Genomic DNA, 16038 nt, shown 5'->3' with positions numbered 1-16038 from the left:
TTTTTAGATATTTACGTATCTAGGCAAAGCCCTTACGAACTAGTCACCTCTAAAACACCCCACCACCGAATATCATCAGCTAAACAGTTAGAATTTTAGCATATGAATTTTAGGGGTACACAAACATTTAGGCCAGGCAATATCCATTTTACGTTTAAGTACAAATGTGATTTTTGTTATTGTGGTATTGAATTACCTTATTTGTCAATATTTGTTCGTTTCTTTTCATGCATCTCTTTCTCTGCATGTGTTCATTTAACTACTGAAAACATTCACCTAGTGGGGAAAATTTCCAGTAGACTCCACTACATTGTTTGCAGTGCTGCTGCATCATTAGATGTACTGTTGGATATTTCAAGCATTTAACTGATTCTTACTTATTTCTAATTTTTAGTAAAGACTGGTTCTGCCAAGATGTCCTGGCCCTTTGTCACTGCAGTGGTCAGCCCTTACTGCTCCCTTACAAACCTGAAAATCAAGCCTCCTGAACGTTCTCACTAACCATTTACAACAGCTTCAAAACTCATCCCCATGTACAATCACACCTATCTGCCAAAGCATTTTCCTTTGGTTTCTCCAGGGAAATGTCTTCAGTTCTCGCTAAAATTCAAGTGCTTCCTTTCACCTTCCTGGCCCTGCTGTTTGGGTGTGTTCTTAGCTCTACCTTATAACTTTCATCAAATAAAAATTAAATCCAGTCTTAGACAACAAAAAACCATATTCAAGAGGATTGTTGCAAAAGAGAAAGGGGATTATTAAAATAGGTGGAGGGACTATTGTAATGGGAGAAGGGAACTGTTACAATAGGGGGAGTGAGCAATTGTGGTAGGAGTGGGGAGCCATTTGAATAGGAAAGATTTTGATTATAAGGTCTGCAGAGTCTTAAAGGTCAGGCAGAAGGGAGCTGTCTTTTACAGGGAGGATTAATAAGGCTTGAAAGAACCTGACGTGGGTACGTAGGATGAGCAAGTGATTGAACAGTTGATCAGGGAATGTATTTCCCTGAGATCAGCCAATTGTTGGGAGAGGTTATTAAAGAGGGTCTGTTTCTCATTCCAATGTTCAAAGCTGAGTGGGCCAAAGTTTAGGGACCTGGGGAAGGAGGTCCTGACTAAAGTTGGTTAAGTCACTTTAGCAGGCATTGTGTCTAGTTTGGTCAGTGGGGTCACAGAAGAATGTTCATTTCCAGGAACACAATGAGCCATTTTCTGGAACAAGAAGGGTGGATGGAGGACTTTCTTTCCATGGTGACAATTTTATTTATTTATTTATTTATCTATTTAAGTTTTAAGTTCAGGGGTACATGTGCAGGTTTGTTGCATAGGTAAACGTGTGTCATGGGGGGATTGGTGTGCAGATTATTTCATTACCTGGGTATTAAGTCTATTACCTATTAGTTATCTTTCCTGATCCTCTCCCTTGTCCCACCCTCCACTCTCTGATAGGCCCCAGTGTGTGTTGTTCCCCTCTATATGTTCAGGTGTTCTCATCATTTAGCTCCCACTTATAAATGAGAACATGCAGTATTTGGTTTTCTGATCCTCCATTAGTTTGCTAAGGATAATGGCCTCTGGCTTCATCCATATCCCTGCAACGGACATGACCTCATTCTTTTTTTTATGGCTGCCTATTATTCTATGGTGTATATGTACCACATTTGCAGTTTTCCAGGAGCAGACATAGGTAAAGTGTAATAGCATCACTTTCTTACGCCACCAACCACTACATCTTACATTATTGTTACTTATACAGATAGTTTTGCTTGTTCTTTTCTCTTCTATTGAGTTGCAAGGAGAAAGAATACAGTTCTTGGCTTCTGGCAGACATGCATTTGAATTTCATCCTTTCTGTTTCCCATTTGTGTATCCCCAGGTGAGACATTTTACCCACTGGTCAAGCTATGATAATGTAGCCTGTGTTGGCCTTAGTCTCTCTGTTTACTCCTACCTTACCTTTCCACTGTGGGCTCCCTAAGGCCAGTCTTTCTTCCTGAACCCTAACTTAAGGAATACGAATTACCCCTTTTCCCCTTTTTCCCCCTTTTTTCCCCTTCTTTGAGGGAGGCATTAAGCCTCACTCACTCTTATATTCACACCAACCGAGCATGTGTTCTGCATATAGGATGTTTGAGACCCTGCTCTTCCCATAGAGTTTTCTTCTTGATATTATTAATTCTATATGTGTAATTTGTCTTTCTTTAATGAAGCATTCAAAATAATACAGGTTTGATTATTTTATTGAAGTAAACTGACTTTTATTTTTGATAACTGTACCCTTTGGCCTTAGGGTAATGTATAGGATTCCTGTGGAGTATAGTGGCTGAAATATTGGATGATATTTAATTAGAACAAATCACAGAGTGTTGAATTAAACATTTTCTATCCAATACCAATATGATATTTTACCAGCTTGCTTCAAATGAATATAATCTGTATCTCATGCTTTAGAACTTATGGAAATATTCACATCATGTTTCATGATTATACTCATATTACAGAGAAAACTGTAGTTAAGGAAGTGATTTGCCTAAGCTCCATAGTTGTTAAATGGCAAGGCCAGGATTAGACACCCAAACCTTTGCTACCTTAGGATTTATATTTCTGTCATAGTACAGTTCCCAAGGATATCACATTTTCTTCTTCTTTTTTTTTTTGTTTTTTGTTTTTTTTGAGACGGAGTCTTGCTCTGTCGCCCAGGCTGGAGCGCAGTGGCGCGACCTCAGCTCACTGGAAGCTCCGCCTCTCGGGTTTACGCCATTCTCCTGCCTCAGCCTCTCCGAATAGCTGGGACTACAGGCGCCCGCCGCCACGCCCGGCTAATTTTTTATATTTTTAGTAGAGACGGGGTTTCACCGTGGTCTCGATATCCTGACCTCGTGATCCGCCCGCTTCGGCCTCCCAAAGTGCTGGGATTACAAGTGTGAGCCACTGCGCCCAGCCGGATATCACATTTTCTGAAGCATGGTGAGACAGTGAGATGTGTCCATGGGCCTCATCAGTGAGAAATGGCAGAATATAAAATTTGTACCCAGTTGCTCACCCCTTGCTCCTGCCTTATACCAACTTCTGAAATTGTTTTTTTTTCGTAATGACATTCAGTATGACCCAAAATTCATCTTTTACATATATTTTGTGCTTGCTTATGGGCTGGCTTCTCCACTAAAGTATTAGCTCCAAAGGGCACACTGTCTGTCTTGTTCATAGCTGCACACACAGATTCCTAGACCTGTTATTGGCACACATTGGGTACTCAGAAAATAATTGCTGAAGAAAATGGGGCAAATAGATCGCACTGTCTGAACATGTTATTGGTTATTTCATTAAATTATAGCCAAGTTTCTCGTTTTTGTCTTGCATGGTAAAACATTATAAAGTCAAAAGTGTGTTCTGGAGGCTTTCAATGGAGAAGTTGCTAGACCTGTTTCTCCCTGCTCCCTCCACCCCAACTAAGTACAACGATAAACACTGAAAATCATAGCAAAGATAACCAAAAGAGGGCTCTGAAAGGTAGTAAGAAGAAGGCAAACTGGTCTGGGGCCCTGACTAAAGACATAGTGAAAGGGCATCTTATGTCTCCTCAGCCAACAGAAGAAGAGGATCCAGGTCTGGTGTTTCTTAAAACACAGCCTAGCAGTGGATGGGGGCCAGTGAAGCCCACTCTTATCTCTGACTAAATGGGAACCCTGTAGACTACATCAAGCAAATAAAAAGGGACGGGGGAGATTTCCCCACTCCTGCCCACAGACTCCTGCCCAAATCTCCCGAAGAAGAAACTTCCTGGCTCAGATATGTGTACAAGAGAATTTTATGAAATATTTAAGGAAGAATGACCAACGATTTAATACATTCTTTTCCAAAAATAGAAGAGGCATAAACACTCACAAGTTACTTTATGAAGTGAAAACCTGACAAAGACAGCACACACACACACACACACACACGTAAACTCCACAACAGTATCTTTCATGAACTTAGGCACAAAAATTATCAATGAACTATTAGCAAATTGAGTTTAATAGTGTGTAAAGAGAATTATGCACTGTGATCAAGTGGAATTTATTTGAAGTATGCAAGAAAGTCCAACATAAAAACATTATATAATTCAGAAAAATCACTTAAAAATGTCCAACATCCATCATGATAAAAACTCTCAGCAAGCTAGGAATACAGGGAACTCTCTCAACTTGAAAAAGAGCATCTATACAATACCTACAGCTAACATCATACTTGCTAATGAAAACAATGATTTACCTTTAAGATCTGGAATGAGACAAAGATATCTGCTCTCACAACTCTTACTAAATAAAGTATTGGAAGTTTTAGTAATAAGGTAATACGTCAATAAAAGAAGGATAAGAAAAAAAGGCATATGTGTTGGAAAGAAAATAAGAAAAGTGACTCTATTTACAGATGACAGGGTTGTCAACAGAAAATCCCAAAGGGTCTACTAAAAAATTCTTAGAAGTAATAAATGAATTCAACAAGGTTGTGAGATGCAAGATCCACACACACACACAAATTAAATCACACTTTACTGACAATAACTGGCAATGGAAACTTAAAACAAAATATAATCTATAATCTCTCCAAATAGAATGAAATACTTAGCTATACACTTGACAAAATATGTAATATAAAGCATCTGTGTGGTGAAAATTATAAAATGTCGATGAAAGAAATCAACCTGTAATCTCAGCACTTTGGAAGCCCGAGGTGGGAGGATGACTTGAAGCCAAGAAGTCCAGCCTGGGCAACATAGCAAGACTCTGCCTCTATCAAAAAAGCAAATAAATAAGTTAGCTGGGCACAGTGGCATGTGCCTGTAGTCTCAGCTACTCAGGAGGCTGAGGCAGGAGGATCCGTTGAGCTCAGGGATTTGAGGCAGCCACAGTAAGTCATGATTGCACCACTGCACTCCAGCCTGGGTGGCAGAAGGAGACCTGGTCTTGTAAAAAGAAGAAGATGAAGATGAAGGAGTAGGAGAAGGGGAAGGAGAAGGAGGAGGAGGAGGAGGCGCAGCAAGAGAGAGGAGTAGAAGAAGAAAGAGAGAAATAAATCAAAGAACACCTAACTATAATAAATAGACATACCATGTTCATGAATCAAAACCTCAACTTATTATAAAGGTCAGTTCACTTCAAATTAATCTATAAGTTGAATGCAGTTCCTGCCAATATCCTAGCAAAGTTTTTTTGTAAACATAGATAAGATTATTCTAAAATGTATGTGGAAAGGCACAGGTCCTAAAATAGCTAAAACATTCTTGATAAGGAAGAGTAAAGAGGAAAAAATAAATTTATACATTACTAAGGCTTACTATATAACTACAGTAGTCAAGATAGTTTTTTTCTACAAAATATTTCTAGTTTTATTTTGAGAAAAGGTAACACCAAGAAAACATTTTAATTCAATGATAGAAACATGGTTATAGTAAGAAATATTCATAATCAAAAACATACACCATGTTATAAGTACCTACACTTACAAACCATTTCTTCAATAACATTCCCCGTATTTTAAGTTCATGTATGTTGACATGGTCAGATTTTCCATTTAACAGAATAGGGAGGGGGAAGAGGTGTGATTATCATATCAGCTAGATGTGCTCACTGCATGCTCTATTATTTCTCTTCCAGACCTGGGTGACTGGAAGGGCAGTTGACAGGCATTTTAATAAACTGAACAGCCATTTGTTCTTCAGGACAGGGCTTCTTTTTTCAGGAGCAATCAGAAGAAAACAGGAAACAGCTCAGCACTCTGCACTGCAACAGGCCACCTTAACAGCTAACCAGCATCACTCAACTGCTATGCAGCCGGGCCTGGTACACAAAAACACAGAAGAGATTAGAATTGTGTTTGCTGAAAACCCAGTCTTTTCACCTGAAAAATCTTTATACAAATTTGGGTCATATTACCAGTTAGATTTAAAGGTAATAACATTACACATATACATTTATACCACCTTTTGTAAGTTTTTAACTTTAAGGAATGAAGGCAGTTTTGAGGCAATGTCGTGACAGCGTTGGGCTGTGTGTAATAGCTGCACACATTTCTTAAGAGACAGGAGGCCACAAATTAGGTTACCAACCTGTACATTTCAAACCAAAAATATCAGCACTATAGAATCAAATATACGCTGGGCGAAGGGGCTCACACCTGTAATCGCAGAACTTTAGGAGGCCAAGGTGAGCAGATCACTTGAGCCCAGGAGTTTGAGGGTAGGCTGGCCAACATGGTGAAACCCCGTCTCTACTAAAAATCCAAAAATCCAAAAATTAGCCCTCCGTGGTGGCTGGCGTCTGTAATTCCAGCTACTCCAGAGGCTGAGGCCTGAGAATTGCTTGAACCCAGGAGGTGGAAGATGCAGATGGCGCCACTGCACTCCAGCGTGGGCAGCAGAGCTAGACCACATCTCAAAAATAAAAAACAAACAAAAAAGACAAATATAAATTTTCCCCTCAAATATCCATATCCAATCTAAAGTCGTTCACCTCACTAAATTACAAGAACATTTGAAAACAACAAAATGGCACATAAAATGAATCTTGCCATCTGATTCAACGCTTCAAACTGGTAAAAAAGGTAGACAAATGTCACCCAACCGTTTCATTAGGCAGTCGCTTCTTCCAGTGACTCTGCTTCCATGGACTGAGTATGGAGTCCTTTTCCCCAAGTCCTCCATCACGCGTTAGCTGATGATCATTTTCCTAGGAGGGCACTTGTCCTTTTTCCCCTTCAGGAGACTTGGGAGGACTCTTGGATCGCGACCTGGACTTGGATTCCCTCTTGGATGTGGGGGGAGGACTCCCGGACGTAGATCTAGACCTGGACAGTGAGCCGGATCTGGAGACGGAGGAGGACTTGGATCTTCGTGGAGAGCTGGATTTGGAGGTTGATGGAGATCGAGAGCGAGACCCAGACTTCGAGTGAGAGCGGCGGTAGGGAGACCTGTTGCGGGAAGACCGGATGTAGGGAGACCTCCTGTAGCGAGATTCCCTGTAGTGAGATTCCCTGTAGGGAGATCGGCTGTAGTGATGCCAGCTGTAAGATCCACTGTAGGGAGATCGGCCGTAGCGAGATCCCCTGTAATGAGATCGTCTGTAGGGAGATCGGCTGTACCGAGATCTCCTGTAGGGAGACGGGCTATAGCCAGACCCCCCATAGTGAGATCTGCTGCGGGACTTAGAGTAGCTGGGACCCCGGGATTGGCTGCGGTGTCGCCCCCTGGGGCTGCGGCTCCGCCGTCCGTAGCGGCCGCCCCAGGACCTGCCGCTTGGCTCTTCCTGGCTGCTGCGAGGCAGGTCCCGGCGGCCATAGCGCGCCATCTGCACCCGCAGCTCGCGTCCGTCCAGCACCGCCCCGTCCATGGCGGCCTCGGCGTCTTGCGCGTCGCTCCGGTCGTGAAACCGGACGAAGGCGAAGCCCCGGGGCGCCTTGGTGTGGGGCTCCCGCGGGATGTACACGTCGCCCACGCGCCCGTACTTCTCGAACACGCGCCTCAAGCTGTCGGGAGAGGTGCGGTAGGTCAGGTTGTCCACCTTGAGGGTGATCATGCCATCCACGTCGGGATGCGGGCGGCCGCAGCTCATGGCTCCGAGAGCAGCCCGGGCCCAGAAACTGGCGCTGCACTGGGCGCTGGCGGGGCGACCTGCGTTCCTCTCTCGCGGTTGCGCCCCGCGTGGGGACGCCGGGAGAGACCTGGGGGAGAGGCGGGCGGCCGAGCTCCGCAGGGAGCGCTCTAGAGCAGCAATTCCCAAATTCCCAATTTCAGGCCAAATACTCCAGGACCCAGAGGAAGGTTTCCTTTTGGTAGCTGAACTCCAAATGAAGCCAGGTCCCGAAGATCCTGGCTTTATACCTGGGCAGCATCCTAACCTAATCAGCGCCCAGCTAATGTAATCACTGGGCTGGGTTTACATTAGACGTCCCACCCTCCCATAACCTTCCCTTTTATTCTACATTTTAAATCAATCTTAGAACAACGCTAAGTGATTAAAAGTCAATTTATGGGAACAGGCAATCCAGACAAATATTAAACAAAAGAAACCTAGGGTAGCAATATTAATATCCAGTGTATTGATAGGATCAAAGAAGCACATTTTATAGTTAATGAAAAGAAATTTCATAGGAAAATATTACAATATTACAGTAATGAACTTTATGCACCTAACCACATGGCACTGACACATAGAGAGCCAAGACTCAGACTTAGATGGTAAAACTGAAAAGTCTGCAGTCATCATAGGAGATGTTGGTTTTTCAAGATAGTTTTATGCTGGTGGAGGAACAGACACACAGTTTACTTGGACAGAATTCAGGATACAAAAATAAACCCACACAAATGTGCTCAACAGATTTTTGACAAAGGTGCAAAACCAATTCAATGAGGAAGGGACTTTTCAACAAGTGGTTCTTGAGCTACTGAACATTCACTGGCAAAGAGAATGAACCTTGATGTAAACTTCTTTATTTATTTATTTATTTATTTATTTTTTGAGACAGAGTCTCGCTCTGTTGCCAGGCTGGAGTGCAGTGGCACGGTCTCGGCTCACTGCAATCTCCGCCTCCTGGGTTCAAGTGATTCTCCTGCCTCAGCCTCCCAAGTAGCTGGGATTACAGGCACGTGCCACCACGCCTGGCTAATTTTTGTATTTTTAGTAGAGATGGGGTTTCACCATGTTAGCCAGGCTGGTCTTGAACTCCTGACCTCGTGATCCGCCCGCCTCAGCCTTCCACAGTGCTGGAATTACAAGCGTGAGCCACCGCGCCCAGCCCATAATTTATTTTTAAAAACCCTCAAATTGGATCATGTACTTAGCTTTAAAACATAAAATTAGGATACTTTTTATGAAAAAATAGGAACAAATCTTCAGGGTTCACAGCTAGGCAGAATTCTTAGAGTTGTCACAAAAAGTACAATTCATGAAAGTGAAAATTTATATTTTGGACCTCATTAAAACCTAAAACTTTTGCTCTGCAGAAGCTGATAAAAAGAGGATAAAGATACAAGATACAGACTGGGAAAAATATTCACAAATCATGTGTTCAATGTAGGACTAGTATCTAGAATATGTTAAAAATCTCAAAAGTCAACAGTAAAAAACCCCAAACTATTCAATTAGAAAATGGGCAAAATACACAAAGAGATATTTCACCAAAGAGGATATACAGACGGCAAGTGAAAAGTGTTCAACATCATTAATTATTAAAAATGCAAATTAAAACCACAATGGGATATCACTGCACATCCATTAGAATTATTAAAATAAAAAATAGTGATAGCACCAAATGCTGATGAGGATGTAGAGAGACTGGATCATTCATTTATTAGTAGTGGTAATGTATACTGGTGTAGAAACCCTAGAAAACAGTTTGATACTTGCTTATAAAAGTGAACATTTGACTAGCATATAACCCAGCTATTGTACCCTTGGGCATTTATTCCAGAGTGAGAAAAACTTATGTTCACATAAAAACTTGTGTACAAATCTTTATAGCATCTTTATTCTTAATAGTCCAGAACTGGATACAATCTAGATGTCCTTCAGTGGGTGAATAATTGAACAAACTCTAGTACATCCACATCATAGAATGCCACTCAGCAATACGAGGAGTGAATACAACTTCTGTAAATCTCCAGGAAATTATACTGAGCGAAAAGAGCCAATCTCAAAAGATTACACACTTTGGGCACTGCATTTATATAATGTTTTCAAAATGGCAGTTTTAGAAATGGAGAATATATTAGTTGTTGCCATGAATGAGGGTTGAATGAGGGAAGAGTGATTATGTGTGTGGGTGTTAAATGGCAAAATGCGGGATCTTTGTGGTGATGGAGCTGTTCTGTATCTGGACTGCGGTGGCAGTCACACAAATTTATACATGTGATAGAATTGCGTAGAACTAAACACATACACACACAAATGAGTGCAAATAAAACTGGGGAACTCTGGTTGGTGGATTATGTCAATGTCAGTATTCTGGCTGTGATATTGTGTTATAGTTTTGCAAATGTTATGTATGGGCGAAACTAAGTAAAAGCTACTAGGGATCTCCCTGTATTGTTCCTTATAACTTCATTTAAATCTACAATTATATAATAATAATTTGAATTAAAGTGTGTTTGACCCTTGAATAATTTTTTTAACAGTTAACATTAGGTGAACTCAAAGTTGAGTTGTCATTTAAATGTTTTAAAGCTAAAGTAAGTTTGCAGAAACCCGCAATTTTTTTTATTGCCAAATATAAGGCACACATTTAAAAATGTGAATATTCTGTAAGTGATGATTAAGAGCAAGGACTTAGAAGCCAGGCTGTTTGGGTTTCATTCTAGATTCTATGACTTACTACTGGCTTTGTGACCTTGGGAAAACTCCTTAACCTATCAAGCTTTCCTCTTCTGTAATATGGTTCCGTATAGTGGTGCCTACCTGCAGAATTATTTTGAAGATTAAATGAGTTAATATAGTTAAAATACTTAGAAGGTACCTGATATTGACTAAGCATTAAGTAGTAAGATAACCCATATTTTTTCAAGATTTCCTCAGAATTTTAATCTGCTACTACTTGGTTTTAGATACTTTAAGAAGCTGTGTTATCTTTTGTATGAACGTAATTCCTATTGCTGTCATACAACCCTTTGGAACACTAGTAGAAGAAGCAAACGAATGTCCGGGGTTGCAAGCTCTTGAGGTTTGTGTTAGGCTGGCACTGGGTTGGGTGACAATCCTCAGGAATTGTGGAGCCTGACTCCCTTGGAAGTTCTCTGCCAGCTCGCTGACCCCAGTCCTCGTAAACACAGTTCTTTGCCAAGCCCTTTCCTTGCTCCACTGCTCACTGTGATAGGAGCCCCAGTCCAAACCCCAGACTCCCGAACTGATCTCATGTAAACTTCAGGACCATCTTTTTGGGGTCCTGCTCTTGCAGTTGCGTAAGTGCTCATTCTGCTCATCTTTGCATGACTTAAGATGGTGATGTTGTTTTTGCCTGTGACCGAGAGCCTAATAGAAGAACTTCTGGAACCATCAGCGTGGCTTTCTGGGCCCTGGGAAATCTGGATGTTAGAATTAACAGGTTCAGATCAGCATAGTAGAGGAGGTTTGTGGTGTTCAGGGTGTCCCTGCCAGGAGAACTGGCTCGCTCCTACTTGAAAAGTCACTTCCGTGGAAAGGTGAATAAGAAGAAGAATAAAGGAATTAGTCAAGTTTCTGTGCTTACTACATGCCAGAGTCTTTTCAGGTATAATCGTATGTCTTTTTCTGAACCCAACTCTGTGAGGTCAGCTTATTACATTTTACAGAAGAGGACAGGGAGGGCCAGATGCTCAGAGGTTCTGACTAGCACAGATGGTGTCAGAGCCAGGATTCAAACCGATGTAGCTTTTATTGTACCCCACTGCAGTTAATAAAACTTCTTTTTCATACATTGTGTCAAATATAGGCAGTTAGCGCTAAAATGTGTCTGAAAGAATCTGTAACACTGAAGAGCCCAAAGGTAGAAATAAGTTTGAGAGTCAGGCATGAGTACAGTATCCTGGTGGGAGCAACTCTGAGAGTCAGGGAATGAAGCTGTGGGGAGGATCAAGGAAGGCACTGGATGTCTGGGACAGGAGGGAGGGCAGGGACCCTGGCCAGGAAGCCAAAGGGAGTTTGAGCAGATTTCTACAGACGCACAATTGCCACGTCTTTGGGCTCCCACAGCTCCAGCAAGTGTGTCAGCTGGGCACTTGAGACAGCCTTCAGCCTCCAATAGCCCAGCCCATGCATTCCCTGTGATGAAGAAGACCTCATCTTTCTTCCTGTGGTCACATGAATTTGGTCACCTTGCCCTCACATGGGCTTCTGAATGGTTTCATGTTACTCCTAGCTTTGACCAGACATGGGGGAGCTGTTATCACTGCTCTGTCCTGGCTGTGTCTTGTTTCCTAACACAACTTTATCCTGCTCTTCCATCCTTCATCCTGTGGGGTGTTTCAGTCTGTAAAAGAAACAGAAAGAAACTGATATGAGGGTTACATACAAGAGAAAGGTTACATATAAGAAAGACATGGGCCGGGCAGTGTGACTCACGCCTGTAGTCCCAGCACTTTGGGAGGCTGAGACGGGTGGATCATGAGGTCAGGAGTTTGAGACCAGCCTGGCCAACATGGTGAAACCCCGTCTCTACTAATGATACAAAAATTAGCTGGGCGTGGAGATGCATGACTGTAATCCCAGCTACTCGGGAAGCTGAGGCAGGAAAATCCCTTGAACCTGGGAGGCAGAGGTCGTGGTGAGCCGAGATCCCGCCATTGCACTCCAGCCTGGGTGACAGGGCGAGACTCCGTCTCAACAACAGCAACGACAACGACAACAACAACAACAAAAAAAAAAAAAGAGAGAGAGAGAGACAGATGGGCTAAGTTAGCAGAAAAAAGCCAGGTATTGAGGGGGTGGGGAATGGATTTTGAGAAATGACTTAGTGGGTACAATGTATGTTGTTCAGGTGATGGATGCCCTAAAAGCCTCGACTTGACCACTACACAGTATTTGCATGTAACAAAATAACGCTTGTACTATAAATGTATACAATGACGAGGCACCAAGAGGTACCTGCAGAATCACTTTCTCTGGGTCCTTTTTAAAAAGAAGGGTCATTTTTCGCCTCTGATGGTTTAGAGCTAAGTCTTGCCTAAGCAGGGTGACACCTTCCTGGTTTCTCAAGAACTCGTTATGTTCTCTCAGCTTCTAATTAGCATTTTTATGTGCTTTCCTGGGGCTCAGTCCAGAAAGCCAAATAAATCATTTGCCTAACCTTCCTTGTTGAGGTTCCCCTGTGGGATGAGTGTAAGTATTTTATTAATTTTTTGGCAGCAAGCTCCTATCAGTTCAGTCTTAGCTCAGCCAAGACTCTATAGCTATCTCTGGAGGCACACAGGCTGAGACAGGAGAAACAGTAAGAAATTATTTAGCTGTGCAGCAGAGATAATCTTACTGATGGTCTCTGAGTATATTTTGAAACCTTGTTTTTGTTTGTTTGTTTGTTTGTTTGCAAATTGCCTTCATGGGAGATTAGCCCCTTCTGATGTTTTTCGTAAAGGGCACTTGAGTGTTTCTGCTGGGGGTTGGCCCCTCCGGGACAAGTCCTGGTGCTGAGCGTGAAGCAGGTCAGCTAGCTGCAGCGGCTCCTCCTGCCTGGTCCCCGTGTGGCAGTGTGCTCTCGCGATCCAGCCTTTCCGGCGTGACTGCCTCTTCTGCCCAGCTCACAGCTCCTGCCCATGTTCCCACTCAGCCTCTGATGCCAAGTTCATACTTTGTGCTTCTCAAGGATTCTGGCTGCAGAGCCTCCTTCCCTGCCAGAGCCTGGCTCTTTTTGAGACTCCAGAAATGTCACACAACCTGTGAGCCTCAGCTCCTCATTTATTTCATGTCTTGAGAATCACCTTTCTTACAGAATTATTGTAAGAATATTCAACATTTAGTTTATTGATATTTAAAAATAAAATATTATAAGCGCATATGTGTACCATTCTGCAAACGGCAAAAGCACCCAGTAGCTGTGTATTCCTTGAGTAGAATGACTGATTTCACAAGACCTGAGACCCTGCTTTCTTTTTCTTTTTTTTTTTGTAAACAAGGGCGTAAAAATCAAGCAAGAAATCATGTTTTCCTGACCTGTAATCAGCCTGCCCTGCCTCAGCTCCTTGCACCCTCTACTGCAGCTTCCACATCTGGACTTCATATTTTATCTGTCTGAAAATATATTTTAAAATGGATTTGATACTTTTCTTGATACCTGGAAGGACTTGAGGTGTCCGTCTCATTATTATGCCTATTTTTGCCCAAAATTCTTGGCTCTGACTGGCCTTCCCCTTTGTCAGCTAAGTGTGCAAAACTTGTCAGACACAGGCCCTGTGAGAAATCAGCACAAAACAAAATGGGAGACAAAGTTGCAGAACCCATCTCGTGCTCTTTGATGTGCTGCAGTCAATGACTGAGACTCTTTCATCAGCAAGAGTGTTTGGGTTCCCTGTTTCTTTCATTGCAACTTTCTTCCTCATCACTCCAAATTAGCTGAAACTTTACCAGTTAGCAGGGCAGGGTGTCATCTACCCCAAGTTTTGGTATATAGTTTTCTTTCTGATTGATTATAAGCATCTTAACAACCATTTTCTGTAATGAGATTACTTTCAATGATCAAGTACGATTGAAAATGGGTTAAAGGTAGGGAAGATTTTCCTCCAGCCCCAGAAACTTACATGTTCTCAAATGCATGCAAAATTCTCTCTCTCTGTCCATGACTTCCTCAGTCTAACCCTCTGTTTCTATGACTCCTAAACTCAACCTTGCACTGGCCCCTGTGTTTAGAAATTGCATTTGGTTTCTCTGATAATCGGTGTTTTCCAGCCAACTCTGCATTTTTCCTAGGCAGACAGCATGGAGTCACAAGAGCGACAGCTCATACACTGAGTGCTACAGGGGTTAAGGCGTTTTCCTGTATTATCTTATTTAATCCCCAGGGCACTGCGGTTACCATCCTCATTTTGCAAGTGAGGAAACAGGCTTGAGAAGGTGAAGTAATCTCAGGCACCAAGTACGAGGTGGAATTCAGAATCCAAATTTGGGTGCAGAAGTCAGAGCTGTGCTTGGAAGCTGTGTCTGCCTGGATTCCATTTTCTATCCTACTAACAATCAGCAAGCACTTCGAGGGCTCTGGCATGTCAGGGCCCTGTGTCATGGTGCATGGATAAACAGAAGCCCTAGTAAATGCTGCACCATTGCATCCACTTAGATAATACGATGCCCTACTTGTAATATACAATTGAGGTTTATTCCTCACAGGAATTGAAGGAAAAGGGACAGAGATAATGTGATTTTATGCAGTCTACTCTCCTCCTTCCCCCTGCCCTTCAAAATTAATCCCTTGGAGCCAAGAAGGCTGCAAGTCCGGCTGCCAGGGCCTGGCAGAGAATCTCGCTGTGTTTACTTTCTCATATGTTCTTCTGTGACCTTCTGTATCTGCTTCTGCCTCCCAGGGTTGTTTCTGGGAAGCAGAAAGCTGGAGAGTCGCTCAAGAGAGCACTGGCCCCTGTGTCAAAGGGCAGAGGCTCTGGAACTTGGGCCGAGCACTAATTATACATGTGACATCCTGCCCTGGCTGCAGGCTTTCTGTCTCTCATTTTCCCAAGAAATTGGACATTTGATGATAAAGCAGACTTTATCCTATCCCATATTTTGTTCTAGATATTTATTTTGTATCATGATATTTTATTCCAGAAGTTTTCTTTTTGTGATTATTCATTTAAAAATAAGTGACACAGCACTTTACACATACCTGGCCAATGCATGTTGATGCATCAAATATGCATACATTGTTCAAAATGATTGTTCAGCATCATTATGTTTTATTGGACCATTTTGTGGATGATCTTACTTGATGTTCACAACAGCCAAGTGAAAAAAGCAAACTAATTCCACATAACAACTGAACGTTTGCTGCACAGAAACATGGCTGGCAGGTGGTCTAAGGTCTAATGGAGCGAGCTGGTGCTGTCTTCTGCATCAGAGGCCCTTACTAAGTCACAGCCACCGCTGGTCCTGGCCTAGGAGTTAAACCACAGACCACAGTGAAAGACTTGAAAGTGCAAATCCGTTAACATGATCATCCCTGGCTTATTGCTAAGTAACAACAATTATCTTGACCCTTGTAATAGAAGAGGACATCTGCAGGCCTGACTGTGAGTGAGGCAGCTCACCTGGTCTTCCCACTCAGGGAAACAGTGAACTTTTCCTACCTTTCACTTGGTGCCCCAAACTAGGGCCCTTTTTCTTCGTAACACTTCTAAGTGTTTTAAATTAAATTAGTATTTGTTGTTTACCCTTTGTTTTTCTTAAACAACAATAAAAAAATTAGCTGAAAAGAACAGAAGGCAAACTGTAGGATAAACCATATATTTGTATATGTATGTATGCATGCACATATGTGTGTTCACAGATATGTGCATATGTGAGTGTGTACGTGTATGCCTGTGTTTTTGAATTTCTGTATATTTTTATGCATG

The 16038-nt window shown here is 42.3% G+C and overlaps 1 protein-coding gene and 1 long non-coding RNA gene across 2 annotated transcripts in view; one reads left to right on the top strand and one right to left on the bottom strand.

The window, feature by feature from the left end:
* LOC107975793 (uncharacterized) overlaps positions 1-16038 on the top strand; it is an 83071-nt gene that overhangs the window by 23340 nt on the left and 43693 nt on the right. The window lies entirely within an intron of this gene.
* On the bottom strand, positions 5448-7866 carry LOC463398 (serine/arginine-rich splicing factor 8-like). The gene is made up of 2 exons (XM_519086.9): positions 6602-7866; positions 5448-5818 (listed from the first exon to the last, which is right to left on the bottom strand). The coding sequence occupies exon 1, from the start codon at positions 7586-7588 to the stop codon at positions 6707-6709; it is 882 nt and encodes a 293-aa protein (XP_519086.4). The 5' UTR covers positions 7589-7866; the 3' UTR covers positions 5448-5818; positions 6602-6706.

Source organism: Pan troglodytes, chromosome 6, assembly GCF_028858775.2.
Source record: "Pan troglodytes isolate AG18354 chromosome 6, NHGRI_mPanTro3-v2.0_pri, whole genome shotgun sequence".
NCBI classification, from domain to species: Eukaryota; Metazoa; Chordata; class Mammalia; order Primates; family Hominidae; genus Pan; species Pan troglodytes.
Note: the sequence above shows the minus strand (reverse complement) of the source record. Positions and strands in the feature narration are given on the sequence as shown.

Bases quoted from the DNA above. Each gene is read 5' to 3' on its own strand.
- LOC463398 (XM_519086.9), bottom strand. From the start codon at position 7,588: ATGAGCTGCGGCCGCCCGCATCCCGACGTGGATGGCATGATCACCCTC.